Raw genomic sequence first — 25,193 nt, 5'->3', positions numbered from 1 at the left:
CTTTGCACAATTGAGACCGAGCAGGCCAATAATTCATACAAACATTTCCACTTGGGGACGGTAACGTCATTTACAACCTTCATCTCTGTTTATGTGTCTCTAGATAAACCGAAAGAGTCGCATTCCCTGATCACTTGTCACCAGTCATTGAGACCTGCCTGCAACCTGCTCAACTAGTTTGAACCAAAAGGAATTTAGGAGACTTTCCTGCAAATCTGCTCTCACAAACCTCCCAGATACACTTTCGCCATAAAATAAGCGCCAACAAACACTCCTCATCTGATTGTCCACAAAAAACATTTAATGAAAACACACAACTTAGCAAGCTAACCCAACTCTGACGGTCCCAGGTTGTTTGGCACCCACGGTGAAGCATCACCTCTGAACACTTTTTCCTTTCATATTTTCAAATTTTCAAATTAAACAAGGTACACAAGGAAACACGAACACGGAAAAGTCATTAAAAATATCGAAAAGTCAACAGGGAGTCTATAAAGGATTATTATGAGAACATCAAACTTACGGTCATGCTTAGATAAGCAGTTTCGCTTGCCTACCTCTCTCACCGCTACGGTTCAAAAACATCAACTTCTGAGCTTTCGAGAGGCCGCAAATGACGAGCCACCACTTCTGGACGGTTTCCCACACACGCTCTCAAAGTTTAGTATCCGCGGAGAGCTGCCGTTTTCAGGAGATATGTTAAGTTTGTTAACGTTTCTGCTCAAGAGAACCTGTTGCTGACAGCTCGGTGTGTCACACCAACAACATGGCTGACGACGAGTGATTGGAGCCTGTGAGGCGCTGCTAACGTCCGGCAAGTGGGAGGAGAGAGAAAGGGAGGAATAAAAGTGGAACAGATGGAGAAGGAGAACAATCGATGGGATGGGAGGCAGATAAGAGACAAGTGAGGGTAATATTATACAATATGGAGCCAGACTAGGAGAATAATGGAGAAGAGATTAAAATCCTTGTATGACTTGGAGATTATTCATGACAAATTATGAGATAAGGATATTCTGACAGTATACAGTCATATATTTTGAAATTATATAGGTACACGTTCTGTGATTATACAGTCATGTGTTCTGAGATTATACAGCCATACACTCTGAGATTATATAGTCATATATTCTGAGATTACACAATTGCACATTTGCAAGAAACAATTCAGAAATCCTCTGCGATTAAAGTCACAAAGAGTAGCTCACTTTGGAAATTTGGATCAGCCTATATAGCCAACTAATAATGTACTGTATTAGATCGGTAAATCAAATCATTGCCTGTTTTTAACCGGGTTTAGCTGTGTAAATTTCCAAAGCTCAGAATTGGGATAACACCCAAATAATCCAGACTTTGAAGGGACACTGTTGCCTTAAATTAGACATCTTGTTTAATGTGGGTGGCAGTTGGGTGTCCAGCAATCAGTCATTTCCAAAACTGGTTGGAAATTTCTTAGTAACTTACCTGGACTGTAATTTGGCCAGATTTGGCTGCTTCAGTGGGACGAGATCACAAGCTCTGAGGGAATGCATGATGGCTGCAAAGAGATTTTTTTTAAATTATAGAAAATTCAGTGGATGATAATTTTAATGTTAACAGATCTCCTGCCTCCATGAACACTCATTACGTACCATACATGCCCACTACTGATATAGCAGTTGCATTTAAAAACACGATTTAATCCCAGTAACTAAGTAACTAAGACAATGAATTATAGTCTGGTCTTTTGTATATCGTTTGCAAAATATGGGGAATAATAGGCAGTGGACCACTGTGAAGGACATAAGGAGTCTATCTTCTAAAACCTACAAACATATATTTTTCCACCTACAGTTAAACCAATAGTTTTTACTTCATGTGATGTTCTTTAACATTAATTCATGTAATGTTATTTAAAACTGCTTCAGTGGATATACGCAAGAACATGACTGGTTACTGTGGTCATGGAAAGCTCAGCTAAGAAGTACAACGAATTTTTATTTAACTGATATCTAAAAAAAACTTAATAAATAATACAAAACTATAATAGCGATGCTGTGTATATCATTCACTGCTACACATTGTCAATAGTTTGTGTTTTTCTGTTTGTGTCCGTGTGGTTCCTCTAACCTAGTAAAGTTTTAAAAAAGTGCTATTTTCATCCCAGGTTCTGTTTTGACTCCAGTTTATTCCCACAGAGCGCTGCTTTATGTAGTAATTTTAATGAGATGACTAACTATTGTTAATTATTATTATTTATTTCTGTGTTTAGTTTACTATAATGTGCAAGCGTTTTTCTTCTGAAAAACTAAACATGTACTCTATTACCCATATTCCCTTGAGGCGTACTTGCGGCAGCTTTGCGACATTTCCAAACGATTTTCGCGGTTTACGGCTAGTTTACAACTTTGCTACCTCCATGGTGAGTGGAGCAAAATGTTCAACAAGAAACCCCGGAGAAACTTTCGGCAAAGAAAAGACTGCTCCAGCGACGATGAGGACCAGCCAAAGAAGAGCGAAGAAGGAGAGGAAAACCCGGAGAAAACCGCTCCAGCTGTGGTAAATAAGCCCCTTAAAGCCGCGCAGAGCCGCGGCATCACTTGCAGCTCCAAGCGGGAAGCGACGCCTCCGAAGCCGGATTCCAGTGACGGAGAAGACGGGGAGAGCGTGGAAATGACAGAAGAAAGAGAAGAGAGAAAGAAAGACCAGGAGGGGACCAAAAAGAAAGAAACCTCTGTTTTGAGTTTCTCCGATGATAAGGAAGGTAAGTAAATGTAAACGAGGCGCTTTAAGGTAAATATCTTTGACTCCTCAGCTCACTGACAACTTTAGAGCAACGTTAGGAATTTGGAAATATTAATCTCCTGTTATCTGTTGGTAAAAGAGGTGAAGAACCTAAACCTCAAAGATACAGTGACAGTTCATAGAGTTCCTAAATGATTTTATCCACTGTCAGTGCTTTCCCTGTCATCTGTCCACATCATCTGCCCAGATGCCTCTTGAACCCCATGTGTTTTACTTTATTGGACCCGAAGGTGACAATAGACACCATTTCCCACATATTGAGACAATGTCACACATTTTGTGTGGCTCTACTTTGCAAAAGTAAAAACATACGATTCCCCCCTAAAAACGTGTGACTTATGAAGAAAAGCTGATCTATGGGGGAATCCATATTGAAACCCAGTGAGGATTATCTAACAGAGCTGCAGCTGGAATACCCAACATTTAGTTTGTAGTGGTCTGATCATCCTAACAGAGGATGGCGGTTGGCGGTGATTGCCCAATGTAACGGCATATAATTCTGGTTTGTTTCACCTTCTCATAGCTGAGGAGTCTACGTTTAAATTGAAGAAGTCATCTGAGAAAACAGTTCTGTTCCAAATTAGGAAGAAGGAGGCTCCGCCTGCCAAGACCATCGTCAGCACAGGTAGGTCCATGATGGGAACAAGAACTCTTAGAAACAGATCTTGAATACAGTATATGTGCATTAAATACACTCACTGGACAGGTGTGATATGTGTATCCAAAAGAATGCATCCATTCCATAGGAGGTGATGAGTAGGGAAGTGACAGCAACAGATCCATGTGTTCACAGGTTTTTTCCTGGTTTAGTCTCTGCAGTTTAGAGATGATTTTGGTAGAGGCAATGAGGCTGTGGTAACTTATTTGACAGAAATTGATGTGTTTTCAAATCCCTTTTGGTCATAAATAAACCAAAATGACTATTTTTCTAATCCTTTCTAATCTTAAGATTATACTGTTAAGGGTTTACATATATAGATTCTTTGCAATATCTAATGTATACCAGAACACATTTTTGGTGAGTAGACGGAATAAACATTTTTATGCCTTTTAGCTAAAATCAATGGCTTCCTGTTCTCTCTTCCACCTTCAGGGGCTGGTGGTGCTGTCTCATCATCTGCTTCACCCAGGCAAGATTATAGCAGTCAGGCGTCACCACATTCTGTGGATGATGACGATGATGATGACAAGGATAATGGGAGCAATGATGACAGTGATAGCGATGAACGTGGAGTGGGATCTCCTTCAGCCAGCTCAGCCTCAGACTCTAGCAGTTCTTCTTATACGCCCGGTATGTTTTGTCAAAGAGAAGGACTCTCAGATTGTTAGGACTACATGATATGATTAAAATCATCAGTTGTTAATCTGGATTCATGGCTGTGTTTTTAAATTTCTTCTGCTTTGTTTGTGCCTGCAGTAAATATCCCCAATGCTAGAGAGATCGAGGCAGCCAAGAGACGGCGTCGTGCCAATCGAACCCAGAAAGAATTCATTCCCCTCAGTAGAGATGGCCAGAGTTCAGCTGGCAGCACACCAGATCACTACAGCAGGGAGGATGAAGATGACAGAGTCGATGATGATGATAATGAGCTGGATGATCATGAGAGGAGAATCGAGTTTGCCCCACGGATGAGGAGCATCAGGGAAAGAATTGCTGAGAAACTTGGTATGAGAGGGCGGGATACAGAAAAAATAGTATGAGGAGGTGAGAAAGAGAGAGAGAAATGGCAGGTGTAGAGAGAAGAAGAACGGTGGGGAAGCATGAAAATGTGAAAGCTGTTTAAGTTAAAAAAGAAAGGTGAAATTTGTCATAATAGGCCTGTCTGAATAGTTCGTATGGATTTTAACCAAACCGTGAATTTTAATTGTCCTATTCTGTGTGTTTTAGGAGAAAGTGATGGCAGTCGGTCAGGGACTGATGGGGAGGAGCAGGAACTCTGGGAAGAGACACAAATTGGGAAGGGAGTCAAAAGACGACCAGGGGAGCAGGTATGAGGGCCAATTAACATCTTGTTTTTGATTCTCATTATTCTGTTAGCACATATCTATAAATGCTGTTACTGTAAGTTATGCACCTGTTTTATACCTTTATGCGTGTCTTTTTGCATTGTTCTGCTGTCATTGCTTTTTGTCTTTTTATCCTCCTTTTATCCTGATATTTTTCATTAGAGCCCATCTGGCAGTGAGTCCAGCAGCTACAGCAGCAGTAGCATAAGCAGGCGAGATAGAGGAAGACAGAAGAAGAAATCTGCAGGAGTCAAAGTTCCAAAGATGCTTCCCCCTGTCACTGTCTCAACGGTCAAGAGAAGGATCGCTGGAAAGTTAGTTTGCTCTTTATTCCACACACTATAACGATTTAAAATATTAATGACAGAACAGATTAGGATTAAATGTTTAAATGATACACTGTACAGCAGTAGTAATTCCTATTAGCATGATTCCAGAGGCCAATAAACATTACATTTATACACTGTGCTTTTATTACTGCATGCTGCCAAAACATGCAACACACATTTCCCCCCATTGTACACTTAACTCCTCCACTTTGTAATATTTTTTTTCTTCCTAGACTTGATTCGTTGAAGGAGGTGTACAGAGCACGCCAGGCAGAGCTCAGAAGGATGGAGGGCGATGTTGAGGGTGCTAAAACCTCGTTGGAGAATCTGGAGGAAAGCTCCTCAGAGAAGCAGCTTAAGTTTTACAGGACCATGACGACTTATGCCCACAACATGGTGGAGTGTTTGCAGGAGAAGGTCAGAAAAGAAAAGTTAACATTTAAAGCAACAACTGAAAAAAAGAGTAGTTTATCTTTAAGCTTTAAATTGTTCTACTGTGTATTCATATGATATAAACCAGTACAGCATTATCTGTTTTTTTTTCTCAATACTTGACTAAATTATCCCAGATAAATAATCCCACAATAATTTAGGTGACTCTCCTTTTATTTGCTGAAGGTTGTTGAGATAAACTCTCTGGAGCTGGAGTTGCACACTCTGCTGTCTGACCAGATGGAGGCGCTGTTGGCTCAGAGACGAGAGAAGATTAAGGAGCAGGCAGACCACCTGCAGCAGCTTAGCTGTGAGTGAAGTGTGTGTGTGTGTGTGTGTCTCTCCACGTATATTAAAACCTACTGTGCAGTGTGTCTCAGGATGTAATATTTAAATTAACTGGATGTAATTTGTAGATAACATAGCAGAGCAGAGTGCAAGTTCAGCCAATGGATCAGAAACTCAGTGGTGAGTGTAATGAAATACCTTTCAAGATTACATTTCCTGGTTTGCTTTGTTACTTTTCTAATTTATTCTGTTCATGTATTAGAAAAAGGAAGTATATGCATGCATTTGAGCAGGTACTCCATTCTAGTCTTGCACAGATATGGGTTTAATATTTGTCTCTGTGTTCCAGTGAGGTAAACGTCGGTGTTAAAACTGAGGAAGACTTTGATATGGCTGAAGACACACAACCTTCAGCAGAAGAGCAGGAGCAGCTGCAGAAGAACATAGGTGAGGCGTGGTTGTTCAGCTCTCTGTATGAGCATCAATTTGTAGGCGAAGGCTTTGCTAAAACGGTGTACCTTAAACACAGTGAAGTATAATACAATTAAATTCTGCAAGACTGCAATATAAATATTTTCTATTTATTACGGCAACTCTCTTCTCTCTTTGTGGCTTTCTCTTTTAGTTTCTAGGCTATAAACTTGAGAAAATCCTGATTTGCTTGATGCCTGTGTATTTATCTGTCTCTCTTTTCTTCCCCTTTCTGTGTCTGCTCCAGCTGACATACTGTTGAGGTCTAAGGCAGTATTTTCTGATGTCCAAGAAGACTTCTGCAGTGTTAAAAAGATTCTGTCTCGCTTTGAAGAATGGAGGGAATGCTACTCGGAGTCCTACCACAATGCTTATATCTCTCTGTGTCTGCCCAAGTTGCTGAACCCCATCATCAGGCATCAGCTGCTGGCGTGGAACCCTTTAAAAGTACTTGAACTTGTGTACGCATACAGAGGGTTTGAGGTTTTAGACATGGATTAACGCTACTCCCAGACTAAGACCTGCATTTAAAAAAAAAAAAAAAGTTTGTGGTCCAGGACTAGGCTTAATCCATGTCTGGGGAATTGAACTGTAAACACAGCTGCCATTAGTTATGATGTTATAATATGCAGCAATAACCATAGATTTATTGTTGTGTCTCAGGATACCAGTGGAGACTTTGAAAACCTCCCATGGTTCACAGCAGTGGAGACCTTTTGTCATGGACATGGCCACGAAGAGCTGGAGCACACAGACAGACAGACGCTGTCCAGCGTCATAGAGAGGACCGTCGTACCCAAAATGACTGGTACTGTGGACTCAATGATCTGTGCTCCCCATAATTTAAGAAGCAAAAACATCCAAGTACAGGACTGCATAGGGGTCATTGCTTTTTCATTTTTAAACTAAAATCCATTTCATGATTTAATCTGAGGCAGTATTATCTGAGCATTTTTTTCTTTTACTTTGCTTTTTGGTTCAGCTTTTCAGGTGCTGTGGATAATCAAATCTAAATCATTTTTTAGGTCCAGAATGTATGAATCGTCTTAGGGATTTAGAATAGCTTTATGCAGCAAAATTAACAGTCCATACCAAATGAATTACCAAGTCACTCTGCCTATAACTAATATTTTACAGTGGTCTCCCTTGCCTGGTATAGTTATATTGGAACGAAGGTTTGCCTTGAATTCCTCTTAGCCTTTTATATTGATTGCTCTCTGCTGGTCTTTGAAAAATCCATATGCACATTATAATGACCTCAACTACAGACACGAGATGTGTCAAATACTGACCCTGCCTGTCTTTGTGTGTCTTTGTTTCCAGCTTATGTGGAGCTGGTGTGGGATCCCATGTCCCACCAACAGTCTGTCTGTCTGACTGATGTGTGCCACAGTCTGAAGGAGGACTATTCTGTCTTTGAAGGAGAGCATAGCAAGCCAGTCAAGGTAAAGCCAACACTTACACATTTTTCAAAACAAAACTCACCTTTGCTGTTGTCTTTTACCATTTAAAACGTGCCTATTATTTACTGGGTCGTACTTTCAGATACATATTTTGTGTATTTGTCTCCCACTCAGGCATTCACAGAGGCTCTGGTTCGCAGGCTGAGAAGCTGTGTAGATGAAGATGTCTTTATTCCCCTGTACCCCAAAAAGTGAGTTTCTGTTTGATGTGTTTAAAAATGAATATCAGGTGTTGAGTACAACACCTGCATTTTGTATCCTTTTGTTCCTTATTTGATAGAAAGTATAGTACTTCCTTGTATTAAATAAGGAAATGTATCTAAAACTCTCTTCAGTCATTAGATAAAATTGTCAGATAATAGTCAGATATGGTCATTTAAACCTGTTGTATTTGCACTTTATTTATACTGTCTGATCTTCTATTCAGGTTTCTTGAAGAGGCGTCTTCACCTCAGCGTCACTTCAGAGATCAGCGGTTCTGGACAGCTGTAAAAGTACTGCTCAGACATTTGTGTTGTCAGATTTTGACTGTATTTTGAAACTTCTCAAGCTAATATCAATTGCATTGCTTTTCATTTAGCTCTTAGGCAATATGGGGAAGTGGGATTTACTGCTCCCCGAGTCTGTATTGAAGGAACTGATGCTGGACAAGCTGTTGAACCGATACCTCATGACCACACTGTGCAGTCACACGTTGTCCAACAATGCTGTTTATGCATGCAAAAAGGTATTTGAATGCATCACAGTTGTTGGTGTTCTACATATTAGTTTGACGTTGATAATGATGCTTTATCACTCCTCGCTCCCTCCTCAGATAGCAGATGGTTTACCCCCGTCTTGGTTTAAAGGGGAGAGCACCTGTTTGCCTCAGCTCCACAATTTCAGAAACCACATAGTTCAGAAAGTTCATGCCATCTGTAAACAGCAGCCTCCCACAGATCCCAACACCAGGTAATAAAGCATGTTTTTGTAGAAAACAGTACGATAAGTCAACATCAAATAGATGCCCTTTTTAAATTAATTTTATATTGCTAGATTTTTTTGTTTCACTTGATACACAAGCTATTGGAGACTTTCCTGCAGTGTGACAGCAATATTTCTATAAAGTCATTATCTTCATACGTTTGTGCAGATGTTCCCCACCCCCACCCAACAAATGTTGTAATCAGAATCATGTGTTTCTGCTATAGGGCTGCTGTGGTTGACCTACTAAAGGTTTTGAGTACAATCAGATGCCACGACTCCATCATGGCCATAGCAGAAAAATACCACTATGAAGATGCCATCTACTCTCATCAGCTGCTGAACCCAGAGACTGCATGGGTCTGAAAAAGATCAAGGGAAGACGGCTCAAACTGAAATACCAACCGCCTAATGTGAGGTGGCGTGTACAAAACTGTATGCTCCACCTTGACTGAAGCAATAGTTGAGATGAACACATGTTTGTAAAATAATTCACATTCCTACAATTTGGAATTGTGAATATGTCGCTGTTTAAACAGGATAATTGGATTTTTTTTATGAATAAATGCCTTTTGTGATTGTTTGTTTAAACCTTTTGCCGTTTAAGGTGTTTGAAATCGCACAAACTTCTTTTCTCTTTAATCCCACTCCACATTAGATTTTTATCACTGACATCACTACACAAGCTACAGTCCTGTTGAGGTTTTCTTATTAAATTGTCCGGTTTCTTATGAACAGATGCTGACAAGACAGACATCTGAAGCAAGGACAGAAAGAAAGGAGATGAGCTTTGTCATCTCCTTTCCCCTGTCAGGGGTGTTTTTCTTTAGTTAATACCAATATCATCTGTCAGATCACATTAAATACAGTACGCAGCACTGAGCTCAGGTCTTGCTTAAATTTAAAAAAAAAAAGTTAACCACATGAGGTTTACTGCATGAAAACTTTGCTTTTCTAACAATCATAATACATATTTTAGACATTACTGTACCAATAGTAAAAATAATTGAATATACCTAAAGCCCATCAGAATCACCTGCATTATTTCAGGTTTTTGAGGGATGTTTGTGTACTAGAAGACCGCTGTAATAAAACTGATCACTTTGTATGTAACTAAACCTCCAGATACACAAGAGAGACAGTGAACTTGTGTGGCAAAGATAGTCTATGAGAGAACTCTCCAAAGTGTGTTGGTATCAGTTCAGTTTTTTTAAAATCAGGATTCACTTGTGATTCCAGTCTCTGAAGTTAAATGTAATTTAGAAAATACTTAACTACCCAAATAGGCATCTCAAGACATTTCACGATAGTTGCCAAGTGGCAGGACTTGCTCGTAGAAGAGCTCTTAAACTTTCTTGTACTACTAGTGCATACTCTACAATGTAAACTGACTTCACAGGAAATGCAGATGATGTTTCTGTGACGCATGAAAAAGATACAAGACTTGTAATTATTTGCGGAGTTGGCTTTATTTCTGAGCAAAGCACACCAAAACAACCCCAAAACAGCTTGCCACGTGCACATAACGCCCAAACATGAAAAACAAGTCTACGCTGACAAAAATCATCACTGCAAGTGAAACTAATCCAGTCAAAGGAGCAAGGAAAAGATGTTTACAAGCCCTGTTTGGTTTCATGGAGTAACTCATGCTGTTTGATGCACAGGCAGCTGGATTCATTATTCTGACAATGCTCAAAGGTAACCGTTTTGAAGGTGAACCCCTGGAAATTCAGGCTAAAAGGAACTAGCCTTTTAAAAAAATAAAACAAGCAATTAGTCCAACAAGCAAGGAAGATTTTATCTACAGTGACAGGCCAGGAAAGGCAGGCGTGTACATAAACACACAGCAGGTCTCTGTCCTCTACTATTGGCTTTACTTCACACAACCAGAGCAAAATATGTACAGCTATCATGTTAATGCTACTTAGTATTACTGCTGTACATATAAAGCTACTGTATGCTACAACGCTTAGAGTGCAGAAGTTGACTTTCCAAGAAAGAGGTGTTTCATGAAGTTCACAACAGCTGCAGTCCTTGAAAATCATTACAAATCTACTGCAAATAGTAATACTTTGTTTTAAACTGAAGGGAGCATGCAGTTTTTCCCCTTTCCTCGTGTCCAATTAGTCCCATTCTGTTTAAAGTGAATCCCAGTTGTGTGGCAACTTAAACAAGACTCTTTTTATTCCATTTGTTGCACATAGAAAATGTGTCTAACCAATTTCTCTTAGTCTGATTATAATTTAACATGCTTTCTTTACCATTTGTGTTTAAAGATGTGAAGTAAATCCGGTTCTTCCCAGAATTCCTTTTTCAAGTCGCCAGAAATTGTGTTAGTGGAGGACCATGCGAAACCCATTTGTTTTACTGCCCTTGGCTAGAAAACACTGCCACAGTTGTGCTTTTTTGTTTTGCAAGCAGAACTTTAATACATTCAAGCTGAAAAGAGACAGGCAAGTTTCTGACTAAGTGAAAAGAATAAATGTCAAAAATAACACTAGAAAAAAAACCCAAAAAACAATACCAGGACTTCATCTGAAACTCATCTGTCTTGTGATTAAACAGCTCTCTTCCAATGTTGGAAACTTTTTACTTCCTGTTATGCATATTAGTAAGTGCTCACAAAAACCTGGAGAACGGCAGCAGGGAGAGAACAAACTTTAGATGACAGAGAACTGGATGCCGTGCTTGTTGAGGCGGTCGACTAGTGTGGTCTTCGCAAACGCAGCTCCTGGAGTATATACTCCTCCCCTGGAGAATGTACAAAATTAACTGTATTAGACCAAGTCCCAGAAATGTCACCAAGTGAGATTCACTTATACATAAAACCACTACGCTTGTGCATTGACTAATATTGAATCATGACAGTGACTCAAATGGTGAAGCAATATATGACGTTTTTCACATTCTCACGCACACATTTTGAACTTTGAAGCCGTTTTACACTAATACACACTCACATTTCACAGCAGCATTTAACAGCATGCAGACTTCCATCTGGTTTATGAGTAAATTCAGTCATCCATTTTATTTGGGAGTGAGTTTAAATTATTATTTACATAGACTGGTAAGATATACTTGATGTTTTGTCATGTGATAAAGGCAGAGTACATCCTGGAGAGATCGCCAGTCTATTGCAGGGCTATCACAGAGAGTGAGCAGCACAGTGATGCTGCACTGCTTCCTGTGCGAAGTTTGCATGTTCCCCATGTGCTCTAAATTGACCTTACATGTGAATATGACTATTAATGGTTGTCTGTCTCTCTTAGTTATCCTATGCCAGGTGGTATAGGCTTAAGCCCCTCCCTGTGACCCTGAATTTTATAAGCTGGAGAGGGAGGTTGGGTGGATGAATGTTGTGCTTTGTAATTGAGTGTGAAGTCACATCCAGGTCAGGCGGTAGATGTGGGGGAGTGTTGACTCACTTTTTAGGCAAGGCTGCAGCTTCGTTGAGAAGGGTTAGAGCAGCCTGAACCATGGCGATGGGCGTGGCCACGTATCCAGCCTCTGAATAACAGAAAGAAAAATTACTTGGATTAGACTTGGATTGCAAAGAAAGGCCAGGCTGGCTACCTGGGCTAATTTGTATTCCTTTCACTCCAGAGAAACGGTGCCATGTTTCCTGTTTTCAAGGACTTTTAAGAGTCTGCTGCATGGTGATTGCATCAAAGACAAAATCTTGTCTTTGATGACCCTTAATTTCAGATTACCTGGTCCTTGAACCCGTGTGCGGATTTTGGCGCTAGGTTTTTCTTGGGAGGTGTCCTGTTCCTCAGTGTAGCCCTCTCCATAGAAGGTGAACTGGAAGGATGAAGCCTCCATCTAAAACATGCCAGAAAACAGAACACCTTCTTTAGCAGACATAACCTTTTTTGTTCTGTTTTTATTTTCACATGGATTTAAGATTAACTGTAGACTGTTTGTGCTTTACCTGCTTCCTAGTTGGTCCAGCCTTCGAAAACATTCCAAAGGAGAAGAACTCCGGGTACTAAAGGCAAAGATTAAAAACAGATGAGTGTCACAGCATTTCCAAACACCCATGATGTATTTTATACTGTACAGTTACAGTCGACTGATATTATAAATGCAGTAAACCACATTTTGTGTTAGCTTACTTTGATGAGCAGATTCCGTCCAAAACTGAACTTGACCAAGAACAAGAACATCATGCCCGCAAACAACATTTTGATGATGTTTCCGATACCTCCTATTCCTGCATACGCGCCATACTGGACCTGCAGTTTATGATGAGAGGCAGTGAAATACAAGCGGCACAAATGTGAAAAAACAAAGTTGTTGTGTCCTGGACACCACGTCGTCACATGAGATTTTACAAGTGAATCAGCAGACATTTAACACAAGTACAATGTGTGTAAAGCGGTCCCCGGATGTTAAATTTAATTAAAAAAAAAAAAAAGATATTAAAGAGAAACTAGCTAGTAAATAAATAAAAGACTGACCGGAGTGGCTTGACATTCCTCTGTCAGGAAGCGCTGAGTTCTCTTCACAACAGAGGGATCTGAGCCCATGAAGGGCACAGAGTACTGCTGGAGCTCATTACAGTAGAACAGCGCTCCCCTACAAATACAAGCATTTCAGGGATTACACAAAATTATGTGTGGGGCAAGGTGTAATACATGCATTTGTGCACTATGGGACTGTAGAATCTAACAGAAATGATCTTTCTGTTATATCAAACACATGTTCATATATGCATCTACACATCAGTTTACATCCTATCAGTGGGATCATTACATCTGTGTTATTAGCTGCTTGCATGCACACAGTGGCTCATAACTGCTGCCAGCTATGCTCTTGAAATGGGACAGGTAACAAATTAATACTGGTATATACTAATCAGTACCAAAGTATTGCTAATCCCTTATCCAAATGGTGTTGCTAAAGATTTATATGTAATGTTAATTCATTTAACATGGTTATGATATGGTTGAGCGATAACATTTAAAGATGCTGTGCGGCAGACAGAAGTATTTAGTATCCTCTGTGAAAAAATGTAGTTGCACACAATAAATGTAGAAACGCCACAAGTACTGCATTTTTTTAATATCTGAACATGGATGCTGTACCGGCATCTTCCATGCAGCCTCATACCTCCACATGAAGCCATCTCAGCCTCAAGTCAAGGTAACACATACTGCTGAATAGTATCAGCTTCGGAGTACTGATAAGTACTGGTATTGACATAAGAATGAATAAAATTCTAACAACCATCCTTCATACTGTCTCCAGACTGTTTTTTTTTATGTTCATCCACTGCAATATTTACTCTGAGGCAGGCAATTTGATGCAAATCAAAAAAATACTTTAAATTAGCTTTGTGTACCTGCGTTTAAGCTTTGTGCCAACCGTGGGGAGAGGTTTGTGATTAAACTTTCTCCTAAGATTCTGAAGCTTCTGGCTGTCAGCAAATCCATAGATGGCTGACTGCCATGTGCCATCATGGATACACCCACCCTGTCAGAAGAAAACAGAAACACGCGCGCACACACACGTGAAATAAGAAAATATGGAGACCATACGTAAGAATTACTGAGCACAAGTACAGAAGAACGTGTGTAATGAAGCTTAAACAACAAGCTGGTTCACAGATTCATACCTCAGCTCCTGCACTGACAGTCAGGAAGCTCTCCACGGCAGTCAGTGTGCCTGTGGATAAACAAATACACAAGTTTATATCATTAAATCATTAACTCCATAGCCCTGTCAAAGAGAGCTTAAATTTGAATAATATTGTGTATATGAACATGTATACTGAATGTGTAGACTGTGTCACTATTTGCATACCCTTGAACTGGTCTCTGGTGTAGAGGACCCCCATGTCTGCAGGAATGGAGTCAAATCCACAGCTCCCAATGATGTACACACCTTTTTCAGCTGCCTGGCTGCTGTAGTTCAATTGCATGCCCTCCAGAAACTAGATAACAGCAGAAAGAAACTCAAGTTAAGGCGCACGCAGACACGCGCACGCATGCACATGCACGCACGCACAAAAAGTCTTACATTTCTACGATTTTTTTTAAAAACTTTTTGCATTTTCTTAATTAAAGCATGAACAAGACAATTTGCCAAAAACACCTAAATATACTGTCACTGGAGGAAAGATTTTTTTATTTTTACAAATGCAAAAAACACCATGTTCTCAATTCTTAAGGAGGGTTATATTTCATGTAGCTTTCATGCAACCTTTTGGAAATGATAAATAGTCAGGGAATACACATAAACCTAATAAAAACTAAATTCGGATCACCAAAGCGTCTGCATCTGTGTTGCAGTAGGACTTATTGCGTCACACATGAGCACCTGACAGTAAGGCAGCTGTTGCTGTCATGGGACCCAGTGAGAAATAATTTTGTCTAACTAGCTGCAGCATCAAACTCAGCACATCTCCCATTTATTTCTAAACAAGAGCTGAATGTTAGCTTTGTGCACAGTAGAGGTGGGAATCACCATACATCCCACGATATGATATTATCACAATACTTAACGCACGATACAATATTATTGCAATTTTATTTTTTTATTATTATTATTATTATTTAATATATTATATTATTATTATTTATTTATGAAAACTATGCAGCCCATTCAGCAACTGAAGAATTTGAAAGTAAATTAAAACAAAATATAATTTTACATTAAATAAAAAAGTTTTAAACTTAATTAAAATAAAACATGTCTTAATTTAAAATAAGTAAACTGTCATGTTTATTGCTGCCAAAAAAAAGTTAAACACATTTGGACAGTGAAGGAATGTCAGGATTCTTGCTCAGAAAAAGGATCAACATGCTCTGAAGTCAGAGCACAAAAACCTTTTTTGTAACAAAATATCGATTTCTGCTGTCCCTGTATCGATACATTATTAGCAAACAAAATATTTTTTCCCCCACCCCTAGTGCACAGTTCTAAATCATGTTTACCAGTGTGTGTGTGTGTGTCTGTGTTTTCCTCAAGCCAACATCAAACCCGAGGAAACCTTCATACATTACAGTACAAACCTGAGGCTCCCCACTGATGTCAATATGGTGTGCTCCATTTTCCACGCAGGCTTTGACCACTGGCTCCCCATAGAATCTGTACTATAAACACAGACAGAAACTAATTGAATTACTTAATTTTCACAATTTTAAAAATTGGCCATTTTCCCCACTGCGAAATCCTTGTGCTACACAGGTGAAAATCCATCTTCTCCAACACACATCACGTAGCATTTGCTCTCAGGTACCAGTGTCTTTGCTCCCCTTAATTGTTCAACATGAAACGATCCCTCCCTGGCTTTCCACACAAAAACAATTTGCAGCAAATCCTGTTGAACGTGTTCACTTCGTTGCCAGGTGTTAACACACTGGTTTATTTTAGATACGCAAGCAAAACCTAATATAAAAACAACAGGCTTCTGTGTCTGAGTTTGAAGAAAGCTGGCAGGGTGCTGCTGTGCATTACAATTGTGGTTACTGTAGTCGAAGAATTTGATTAAATAATACAAACAAACCTGAATGATGCACAGGATGCAATTCAGTGGTGCTGGAAACCCACTCTTCATTCCAACTTTAACATAATGCTAGCTATTGTGTGCTACACGTCAGTAGCCTTCATTGTGTGAATGTAAGCTGAAGTGAACGCTGCTCTGAGTGAGTGAGTGAGTGAGTGAGTGAGTGTGTGTGTGTGTGTGTGTGTGTGAGAGAGAGAGAGAGAGAAAGAAAGACAGAGATTCAAAGAAGGAGAAAGAGAAAGAGATGGGGGTGATAACTTATTCTTATGCCAAAGCAGGATGCCATCACACTAATCTTGGCAGTTTGTGTGAGAGAAAACTAGTTTATGTCATGACATGGAGCAAGTAATAATACACAAACACAAGCTTCTGTGGAACTGTCAACTTACAGGCCCGACGCAGTTGAGAACAATCACAGCCTGTTTGCACATGGCTGCAAGGGAGTCTGGTTCCCCGACATCTGCGACGATGATGTCCACCTCCGCCCTCAGCTCAGGCTTACCTACACACACACAAAGTCACATAAGTAACAGCATTTTCATTCGTTTCATATAAACCAATGAAAGTCCAGTGAACTGGACTTTCATTGGTTTATATGGAAGTCCAATGAATATGTCTGGCAGCATATTCACAGGCAGTGCTATTACACCCCAGCTATCACACTACTATCCGAGCAAATATGCAAAGTCGGTCACTTATTTTTGTCTGTGTAAACATTTTCTGTCATACTGTTAAAATTACAAGGAGCTATGATGATTGTTTCAAACTGGATGAAATGAGGGACTGCATAAAGGTCCAGAACATGAACTGTGTTAACTGGGAATCAGGAAAAAGCTACTCTAGTAAAGTCTATGAATAAAAACATGAACTTGTAAATGATTATAACAGGTAAAAAAAATGAAGCCAGCCTCCTAAAGGAATATTAAAAGTTTTGCCCTGATGAGATTAGCCTAGTTTAGTCAAATGAATATAAAAAGCCCCAAGTCATTTTACAGTCTGACAGAAGAGCAAGTGGTCACAGACACACATCTGTGGAGAATGAAGATGAAAAATATTACTTATGTGTAAAATATACTGTTTTGTTATTCCTGAGTTTGAGTTTTAACCAATAGACGTGCAAATGTGTGAGAACTCTGTACAGCATTCGAGTGAAAACGAGGACAACATAGTGTAAAAGAATGCAGATGCTGCACAGGCTGGAAGAAATATCTTGAATAACTAAGACATTAAACAGCATGAGTAATTTTAAAATGTGCCACTGTAACTATAGAAAGCCTCTAGAAGACAAACAAACACATAAGCCATCTTCAGTGCTCACTGAGAGGCTGGACTAGAGTGCTGTCATGGACGGGGATAGTACAGCGAACTGGTATGTTCCATCAGCTGTTGCACACTCCCTGAAGAGAAAGCCGAAGAGGATTGGACAATAGAATAACAATCTAATCCTTTGGAAACTTGAATCACTATAACAACAACAGAATAGCTCCCTGATCTTCAGCTAGTGATGGACTCAATTATCCATGTTTAGCGTGTTGCATAGATACAAATCATCAACCTGGAAACTTACTGCCATTCTAAATAGGTTTAGTATATATCTGTTATTCCACACCACATTTTTGAATATATTCCTGTGAATAGTATTTCTATTTCTGCTCTGTGACTGCAGCAGCAATGGCAGAATTCCACGTGCTATTGATTATTTGACATATAAACTGATGATATTTTACTTGGATTTTCTGTTTGGGAAAATAAGACATTCTGTTAGATAAGAAAATAATCATGCGATGCATTCCTAGTTTCTTCCTCTGAAGGAATTAAACTGCACTATTTTGTTTGAAATGTTAATTAAAATAATGTTTATTTAGTTGATCAAGCAATAAGAGGCTGAGATAAGAACAATTTACAGCTTACTGTTTCAACAACTGGCAAAACTACTTCATAAACACTTTCATTTGATTATTTGCAAGTTGATTTAAGCATGTAACAAAATATAGTCATAGATTTTGAATTTTAACAGAGTAACGTATCTTATCTATAGTAGAAGAAGAATTATTAAGGATTAACCTTTGGTTGCAACATCAGCTTTACTGTACTTTGAGTTGAGGGTCAAAGTCACAGCAAATTCAATGTAACCCTGGCAATGTAACCATGTTTTAAGAAAACAATAACTGTAGCCCTGCATTTTTTATTATTATTTTTAAATTGCAAACAACACAAACAACCCTTTGTGAAGACATCCCAGCGTCAATAAGCATATGCGCTCATTTCTCCTCCTCAGGCTTCTTGCGGTAACAAATTGAAGTAGTGCATGCATTTCATCTATATCTTTATTTTATTATGTAAACAGTCTGTAAGTACGGATTTGTGTTTTTCCAGTTTTAATTTTCATTTCATTTAATTTAATTAAAATGTTTAAGTCAACAAGAATACCCTTATTTTAGTGACTATTTGCTTGTATATGCACAGCTTATGGGATCAATCGGATACATACTGAGTGCTCCGGCGGCCTGCTCCAGAACTTTTTCCAGCTTCTGTTTGCTCCTACCGGCCACGGCCCACTTCAAGCTCCCCTTTGGACCCTCGGACGCCGTCCGGGCTACCTCTTCCACCACAAACTGGCCCGTGAACCCGGAGGCTCCGAAGATAACCAGATGGTACGGCCTGCTTGAAGATGTTTCTACACGCGCCATAGTGACAGCAGACAAGCTCGCACAGACACCTACAGCCCTTGCACCAGGATCCTGGATCCAGTCTGACAGCCTGGCAGACTGCGTGCGTTTTTACGGCGCTCCTTGGTCTACTTCCGTAGCAGGATAATATGCTAATATGCTAGTAGATATTGACAGCAGTGGGAGTTTTTAGCTGTTTAAACAATTTCTTCCAAAGGAACTGGAGTTATTATATTATATTTAGGACAAAATTCTATGTATTGTTTAGTTTTCTGCGAAATATGTGTAACTTATATTGATTTATTCCTGTTTTTGAAAGTGTTTCTACGCTAGCCATATTAGGCCGACTACTTCCGCGAGTGTTCTGATTGGCCTACGCAGTAGTCGCCTGTCAGTGACGAAAGCAGCTGCGTCTTTAACACCACGAGTGTTGCAAAAACAAGGCACGCAGGGTTAGGTCAGGATGCGGTGGGCTCAATGTCACAGAGTTTTTCCAGCGAGCAGATAGACGAGAGTAAACGTTAAAGTCTGGATGTCTTCAAATTTGAAGCAACTGCTGGATAATCTGCAGTGAGGTATGCTCGCGTTTTTCACTATTACATAACCGTTTGATATGATAGCTTTAAGAGAGGTAGCTAGCGCACTGCTAGCCTCTCGGCTAACAACTTTAGGTTTTAAAAATGTCTCTCGGGTTCAGGTTGTTTTGCGCCCTTTTGACAATTAAACAATATGTGTGAGCTCCACTGTAAACTCTACTGTGATGTTGATAAGGTTAAGTAATAGTCAGCACGTGTGCTTGCTTATGAAAACCCACCCACGTGCTATCAGATGGGATTGTTCTGACTAGGGTGCACCGGTGTTTGCCAGTGCAATCGTGAAATTGTCTATGCTAGCGGTCGATTATTTTATTATACACTCTTGAAATTGGGTATTTGACCACCAAGCTGAGCAAGAGTAGGTAAAAGAAGAATGTGTGAGAAATGACATTTAGTCTTACAACGTATTCGTGTTTGTACGTATGTTTTTTGTTTTCTTCTCCCCTTATTGTCTCATCTTCCCTAAACTTAATATCAATTTCCATAGTTATGTTTCTGACAAAGCTCTAACGGTCTACCAAACCTCCCACCGGTCTCTCACCCACGCCCCAGTGTATTTGCCTTCAGGAAATCTAATCCTTGTTCTCCAGCGTCTTTGAGAGGTTCCCCTCATAGGCACCAAATCCGACTTTTTTCCAAATGTTACACTTTTTCCCTCCCCTTTGAAAACTTCTCAGTTCCTTCATCCCTGTGGGGTTAAGAGCCTGAGTGTTCACACCTTGGAAACGTCTGGCATCGATTACTGCAACTCATTACTTTGGTTTTCCTCTGAAGTCCATCCATGCCATTCCCTTTCCTGTCTGAAAATGCACCTGTTTAAACGAGCATATTTACTCTTAATGTCTTCCACCTTTTTATATGTTAACTTGTTTTATTGATTTGATATTTTCTTTTTTTTTTTAATACTTATGTGTTTAACTCTTCTGCATAAGGTGACCTTGAGTGTGCCCTAAAATCAAATGTGTTATTGCCTTTAATAATATTTCATGTCATTATAGTTATTGTGATTCTTCTTTTCTCCTTCTGTGCTGTAGCCTCTCATAAAGGTCATCCACCATGTCCACCCAGATTTGCAGAGTGGTGGAGCTACTGCTCCGCTCTGCTTGCTGCCATACTGTCAGAGGTCAATCTTGTTTGAGCAAGGCAGTGTGGACCCCTGTGGGTCCCTCTAGCCTCTGTGCCTCTGGTGTGTCTGTGCTTCAAAGGAGGGCCTACAGTCTGGACTCCCTGTCTTTGGGTCCTGGTCGGCCCTCACTTGGTCCAAACTCTCAACAGCCCCGTTCAGAAAGGACGTCCCCTTCTTCTGCACTCGCACACAGGAACCTGTCTGCTGTAGCTGTACAGGTAGATAATTTATTTCGGCTCTGATTGAAGACGATAGCCGTATACTGCATTTATATTGGTTGTAATTGTATGTTTCACTTTCATACTTGTATCTATTATACTTATATGTAGCATTGTAGTCTATGATCAACTTTATTTTTTTACTGCTATTATCTGACAGTATCTGCATTCCTGTAGGTACAATACAATCTGCACAAAATCAGCATATTTTGCTGGATTTGAGGTTGTTGTAGCTTTTTAAGGCTACTTGATCCACTCAATGTGTACAAAAAAGTATGCGTTCCTGGAAAATGCATGCATACATCAGTTGCTTTTTGTTTTGTTTTTTTCATAAAATAATGAAAAACAACTCAGCCCTGAAAACAACTCAAGTTTTTTAGTATAACTTGAGCTCTTTATACTGACAGTGCTGTTCACCCACTGTGTGCATTTGTGTGTTCTTACAGGGCCAGTGTCGTCCTCTGTGCCAGTATGATTTCCTGGACCTTGGGGAGGTAGAGGAGAATGTACGACGGGCTCAGGGCTGCAAAAAAATCAGACACTTCATAGTGGACCCGGACCTGGCTAATCTGGTAGCACAGCATCTAGGACCTGATCTACAAGATGCTAAAACTGTTATCTTTGAATGTAATCCAGGTATGGGTTTATCTCTACAGTGTTGTGCAGCATTCTTCCATCTCTGCACAGATGATGACGACAAACTTAGTGTTTTTTGTTTGTTTGTTTTTGTAATTTTTTAAACACATTGATATATTCAAATGTTATACTTTCTTATTATTGATGCATTTGTGCTTGTCTTTTTCAGGTCCTGGGGTATTGACTAGGACTCTGTTAAATGCTGGAGCTCAGAGAGTTGTTGCTCTTGAAGGTGATAGGTCTTTTCTACATGACCTGCAGGTAACTTTAACATCTCCATCTCATAATACTGGTTTTTGTATCTTTACAAAGTCCCTTGTATTAACCTAAAAATTGTAAAGTGTCATATGTCAACAGTTAATATTTCTCGTTGATGTATAATCCACACAAATAAATGTTCCCCTTTCTAGGAGCTAGAAGGCCGGCTTGATGGTCAGCTGGAAGTAGTTCACTGTGACTACTTTAAACTAGACCCCATTGGTCTTGGCAATGTGAAACCCCCAGCTATGTTCACCGATAAACTCTTCACTGACCTGGGAATCTCAGAATCTGCTTGGACTGATGGTGAGGAAAAACATAAAGGATTTTTATCCCTCCCCCTCTCACTGCAAACTACTTACTTTTGTGCTCAATAGTGCCTTGAATCCTAATTGGAGCAGACAAAATTTAAAAATTTCATAACAGGAACTTTTTCAGTCTTGAAATATATATTTTTAAAAAAGGAATAAGCTCATACTTTGTTTACAGCTTTTAACACATTTTACAGCATTGCATGAGTTTTGTACCAGCCCATTAAAGTGTGTCTTTTGGTAAAATGCCTTTGTCTAGACATCCCAGTGAAGGTGGTGGGTATCCTGCCGCAGCGTAATGAGCGTGGCATGCTGCTGAAGATGGTTTATGCTTTGTTTGAGCGGCTGTCTGTCTACAGATATGGAAGAATAGAGCTCAACCTCTTCGTAAGCGAGAAGGAGTACCTGGTAATTGAACAACAGTATTTTAAGCTGTGTAGAAATGACTGTTAGAGTACAAATTAGCCTGTATTTTTGTGTTAATTGGATGGATGATGTAGATTAAACATATTCTTGTACTTCCTGATGTTTTTCAGGGGCAGCTTTAAGCTAAGTTGCATCTGTACTAGTCTTCCCTGCATTATCATATTTATGCTGATAACACAACCTGTAGTTGCGACGAGTGTCTGCTCACTCATTAATCATTAATCTGACTTTCTTTAATCCTTGTGTAAAATATCCAACAACGGTTATCTCTCCATCAGAAACTGGTGGCGCGCCCTGGTGAAATGATGTACTACAGAGCCTTTGGCGTCCTCTGGCAGATGGCCTGTGAGATTGAGCTACTGCATAAGGTACAGTATGAGGCAGAGCACTTTCTGTTAATGCAGTTGGGCAAAAACCAGTGATTTAAACAGATGTTTTATAGAAATGTTTGTTATTTTTGTCTCTGTGTAGGTGCCGTGGGAGTCATTTGTGGTGTCATCAAAGCAAGGCGTACCTAGCTCTAAAGGCAAGGTAAGGAAGGGAATAGGCTCAATAACTGTAATTGGGTAACCTTGATTGTATTTTATATTTATGGTAAATGGCCTGTATTTGTATAGCCCTTTAATTAGTTCCTATGGACCCCAAAGCGCTTTACACTACATTCAGTCATCCATCCATTCACACACTGGTGATGGCAAGCTACATTGTAGCCACAGCTGCCCTGGGGCGCACTGACATTTCCCCTCGTCCTCTCCTCAGCTTCCAAATAATCACCTGTGCCTGGTGCGCCTGCGCCCACGGGCAGATCTGTTCTCTGCAGGACTGACTCCCTCCAACGCATCAACTCTACTGATGATGATCAAACAGTGTCTGGCAAAGAGGAAGGTCAAGCTCATTGACAGGCTCAAGTAAGCAGTGCACACACTGAATTGTCTAGATTAAATAGCCAAAATATTGCACATGTATTAGAGATGTGCTCTTACTGTAACAACTGTACACACACCAGTTTAACACCGGTCTAGTTACTTTGAAAAAAACTCCTACATTTCCACATATTTGAGAGCTTTTGTTTTTTTGTTTGTTTTTTTTGTTGTTGCCAACGTTCTTTCCAATTCAACAAAACAAGCCTTTGTGCTATTAATAACATAAACCAAAGTGTACTGATTATTTGATTATTCCAGGGTGGATGCTCTTACCTTAGAAAAGTACCATAATTTAATCCAGAGATATCCGTTTCTGCAGAATCTTTGTCAAAGTCTTAAATGTCTTTGAAAGTTTCAAATATTTGGGCAGTTCCAGGATTTATAAGCTACACAGGATGGTTTTTGTCTTGAGAGGGGAAACATTTAGGACAGTTTGAGCAAGTATTATCTGTGCAGTCTCTTCAACTGTAATACACCATGCCTTTAGTGCTTCTTACAGAAGTTAGGACCATTTCCATTTAAAGAAAACAACAGTGGACAGAATCTGTTAGTTGCCAATCATTGGTGAGTGGTTTTAAGCTTCTTTTGCTATTCCTTACTGTGTCTCTTATTTTTTTGTTTTCTAGTCTCTGGTCACCAGACAGTGGCAGTAAACTGTTATCAGAGATGGGCATGTCGGAGGACATACTGACAGGCCACGTTTTTCCAGAGGAGTATCTTAGACTGTTCCAGCTGATGGACAAGAGCCAGGAATTCACACAGAGCTGGCTTTACGAAGAAATCTTGGAGAACACACAGAGGGAGGGTTGGGGCTAAAACCTAGACAAACAGACCATATATGTATAGATTTACAGTGTGCATACAAACACGTGTGCTATACTGATTATGTAATATAGATGATGATAATAATATAATATGTGGCAGAACTTGGAGATGCAGTTGTGATGCTATCACAGTTGTATTTGTTACTGAAATGATTTAAACGTGACTGTGACAAACTCCACAAACTTCAGGGCCGCAGAGGAAGGACGTCAAATGTTTCGATAAAGTGAGATTCTCAAGAGGGGCGATTTCAGAGAAACGCACTTAAATATGACACTTGGTCTTTAGCAATGAGAGAAGGGGAAAAATGCTACTGTAATTAAAGTAAAAAAAACGGTCTTAACAGTTACGTTTCTGCGTTATCACCAGAATCTCTGTTAACACCCAAATGGGTTCGTTCAAAAGAGGATACAAAATTTCTTAATTTTGCATGTGCTGTAATCGACGACTAGTACCGCTGCAGTTTTACTGAACAAAACCCCCAAGGTTTTGATACATAATCAAGGAGTGCTGAGTGGCGTCTGTCTTGTATATTTTTGTGTAATCAGTTGCAAGTCCATAAGCTAAAATGTGTGTAATGCCATGTTTTCAGGACTGTGTGAGCTGTGAATGTGATGATTTCTAAACTGATCATTAAATCAGAATTTTCACATGTGGAGGAAAAAAAAAATAGCTCAAGTGTTGTTTTATTTTTGGACCAGTGTAGATGCTTTGGACTGACTAAATTAATTACTTTGCTATCCTGATCATTGAAAACCTGTTGATTTTAGTTTTGTTTATACAATAATGTGCTAATACCTCATACAAGTGTCTGGTTTTATGTAATACATCTGTAGCAAAAAAATGAAATAAATAATTTTACAGTATTTTTTTTTTCCCAACTGATGAGCATGAATTGAAGCTAAAATTGTTTTGTTTTTTATGGCAAAAAGCGTCAGTCTTTGTGCACATACTTTTTCAT

General features: G+C 39.6%; 4 protein-coding genes across 4 annotated transcripts in view; 2 read left to right on the top strand and 2 right to left on the bottom strand.

The window, feature by feature from the left end:
* The window catches only part of itsn2b (intersectin 2b), a 37,975-nt gene extending 37,166 nt beyond the window's left edge, over positions 1-809 (bottom strand). The window contains exon 1 of the mRNA XM_012920336.2: positions 558-809. The gene's annotated coding sequence lies outside the window, so the exon portion shown is untranslated. The remainder of the gene's footprint in view (positions 1-557) is intronic.
* A 1,547-nt stretch (positions 810-2,356) lies between these two features.
* Positions 2,357-9,328, top strand: gcfc2 (GC-rich sequence DNA-binding factor 2). The gene is made up of 18 exons (XM_004539501.2): positions 2,357-2,743; positions 3,308-3,409; positions 3,878-4,075; positions 4,202-4,450; positions 4,673-4,773; positions 4,954-5,105; positions 5,354-5,537; positions 5,739-5,862; positions 5,969-6,020; positions 6,190-6,287; positions 6,559-6,758; positions 6,975-7,119; positions 7,635-7,756; positions 7,889-7,965; positions 8,202-8,268; positions 8,355-8,501; positions 8,589-8,725; positions 8,965-9,328. The coding sequence occupies exons 1-18, from the start codon at positions 2,416-2,418 to the stop codon at positions 9,101-9,103; spliced, it is 2,622 nt and encodes an 873-aa protein (XP_004539558.1). The 5' UTR covers positions 2,357-2,415; the 3' UTR covers positions 9,104-9,328.
* An 859-nt stretch (positions 9,329-10,187) lies between these two features.
* On the bottom strand, positions 10,188-19,175 carry LOC101477597 (saccharopine dehydrogenase-like oxidoreductase). Its single transcript, XM_004539503.5, has 12 exons — positions 18,739-19,175; positions 16,637-16,749; positions 15,754-15,834; positions 14,543-14,672; positions 14,355-14,404; positions 14,082-14,212; positions 13,198-13,315; positions 12,853-12,972; positions 12,669-12,725; positions 12,448-12,559; positions 12,163-12,244; positions 10,188-11,488 (listed from the first exon to the last, which is right to left on the bottom strand). The coding sequence occupies exons 1-12, from the start codon at positions 18,935-18,937 to the stop codon at positions 11,398-11,400; spliced, it is 1,284 nt and encodes a 427-aa protein (XP_004539560.1). The 5' UTR covers positions 18,938-19,175; the 3' UTR covers positions 10,188-11,397.
* Positions 19,176-19,319: 144 nt separating this feature from the next.
* On the top strand, positions 19,320-25,098 carry tfb2m (transcription factor B2, mitochondrial). The gene is made up of 10 exons (XM_004539502.4): positions 19,320-19,491; positions 20,547-20,856; positions 21,303-21,492; positions 21,662-21,753; positions 21,903-22,056; positions 22,321-22,469; positions 22,766-22,855; positions 22,959-23,018; positions 23,247-23,395; positions 24,037-25,098. Exons 2-10 carry the CDS (start codon positions 20,569-20,571, stop codon positions 24,224-24,226), a joined length of 1,362 nt encoding a protein of 453 aa, XP_004539559.1. The 5' UTR covers positions 19,320-19,491; positions 20,547-20,568; the 3' UTR covers positions 24,227-25,098.
* Positions 25,099-25,193: the final 95 nt, after the last annotated feature.

This window comes from Maylandia zebra, linkage group LG1 (assembly GCF_041146795.1).
Source record: "Maylandia zebra isolate NMK-2024a linkage group LG1, Mzebra_GT3a, whole genome shotgun sequence".
Classification (NCBI taxonomy): domain Eukaryota; kingdom Metazoa; phylum Chordata; class Actinopteri; order Cichliformes; family Cichlidae; genus Maylandia; species Maylandia zebra.
The sequence above is the reverse complement of the archived record's forward strand: the minus strand, read 5'-3'. Positions and strand labels throughout refer to the sequence as shown.

Bases quoted from the DNA above. Each gene is read 5' to 3' on its own strand.
- gcfc2 (XM_004539501.2), top strand. From the start codon at position 2,416: ATGTTCAACAAGAAACCCCGGAGAAACTTTCGGCAAAGAAAAGACTGC. The intron at 5,106-5,353 runs GTTAGTTTGCTC...TTTTCTTCCTAG, and splicing joins AAGAGAAGGATCGCTGGAAA to ACTTGATTCGTTGAAGGAGG. The intron at 6,021-6,189 runs GTGAGTGTAATG...TCTGTGTTCCAG, and splicing joins AATGGATCAGAAACTCAGTG to TGAGGTAAACGTCGGTGTTA.
- LOC101477597 (XM_004539503.5), bottom strand. From the start codon at position 18,937: ATGGCGCGTGTAGAAACATCTTCAAGCAGGCCGTACCATCTGGTTATC. The intron at 12,973-13,197 runs GTCAGTCTTTTA...CATAAACTGCAG, and splicing joins AGGAATGTCAAGCCACTCCG to GTCCAGTATGGCGCGTATGC. The intron at 12,560-12,668 runs GTAAAGCACAAA...GGCATGTTTTAG, and splicing joins CTGGACCAACTAGGAAGCAG to ATGGAGGCTTCATCCTTCCA.
- tfb2m (XM_004539502.4), top strand. From the start codon at position 20,569: ATGTCCACCCAGATTTGCAGAGTGGTGGAGCTACTGCTCCGCTCTGCT. The intron at 20,857-21,302 runs GTAGATAATTTA...GTGTTCTTACAG, and splicing joins TGTCTGCTGTAGCTGTACAG to GGCCAGTGTCGTCCTCTGTG. The intron at 22,856-22,958 runs GTACAGTATGAG...GTCTCTGTGTAG, and splicing joins AGATTGAGCTACTGCATAAG to GTGCCGTGGGAGTCATTTGT.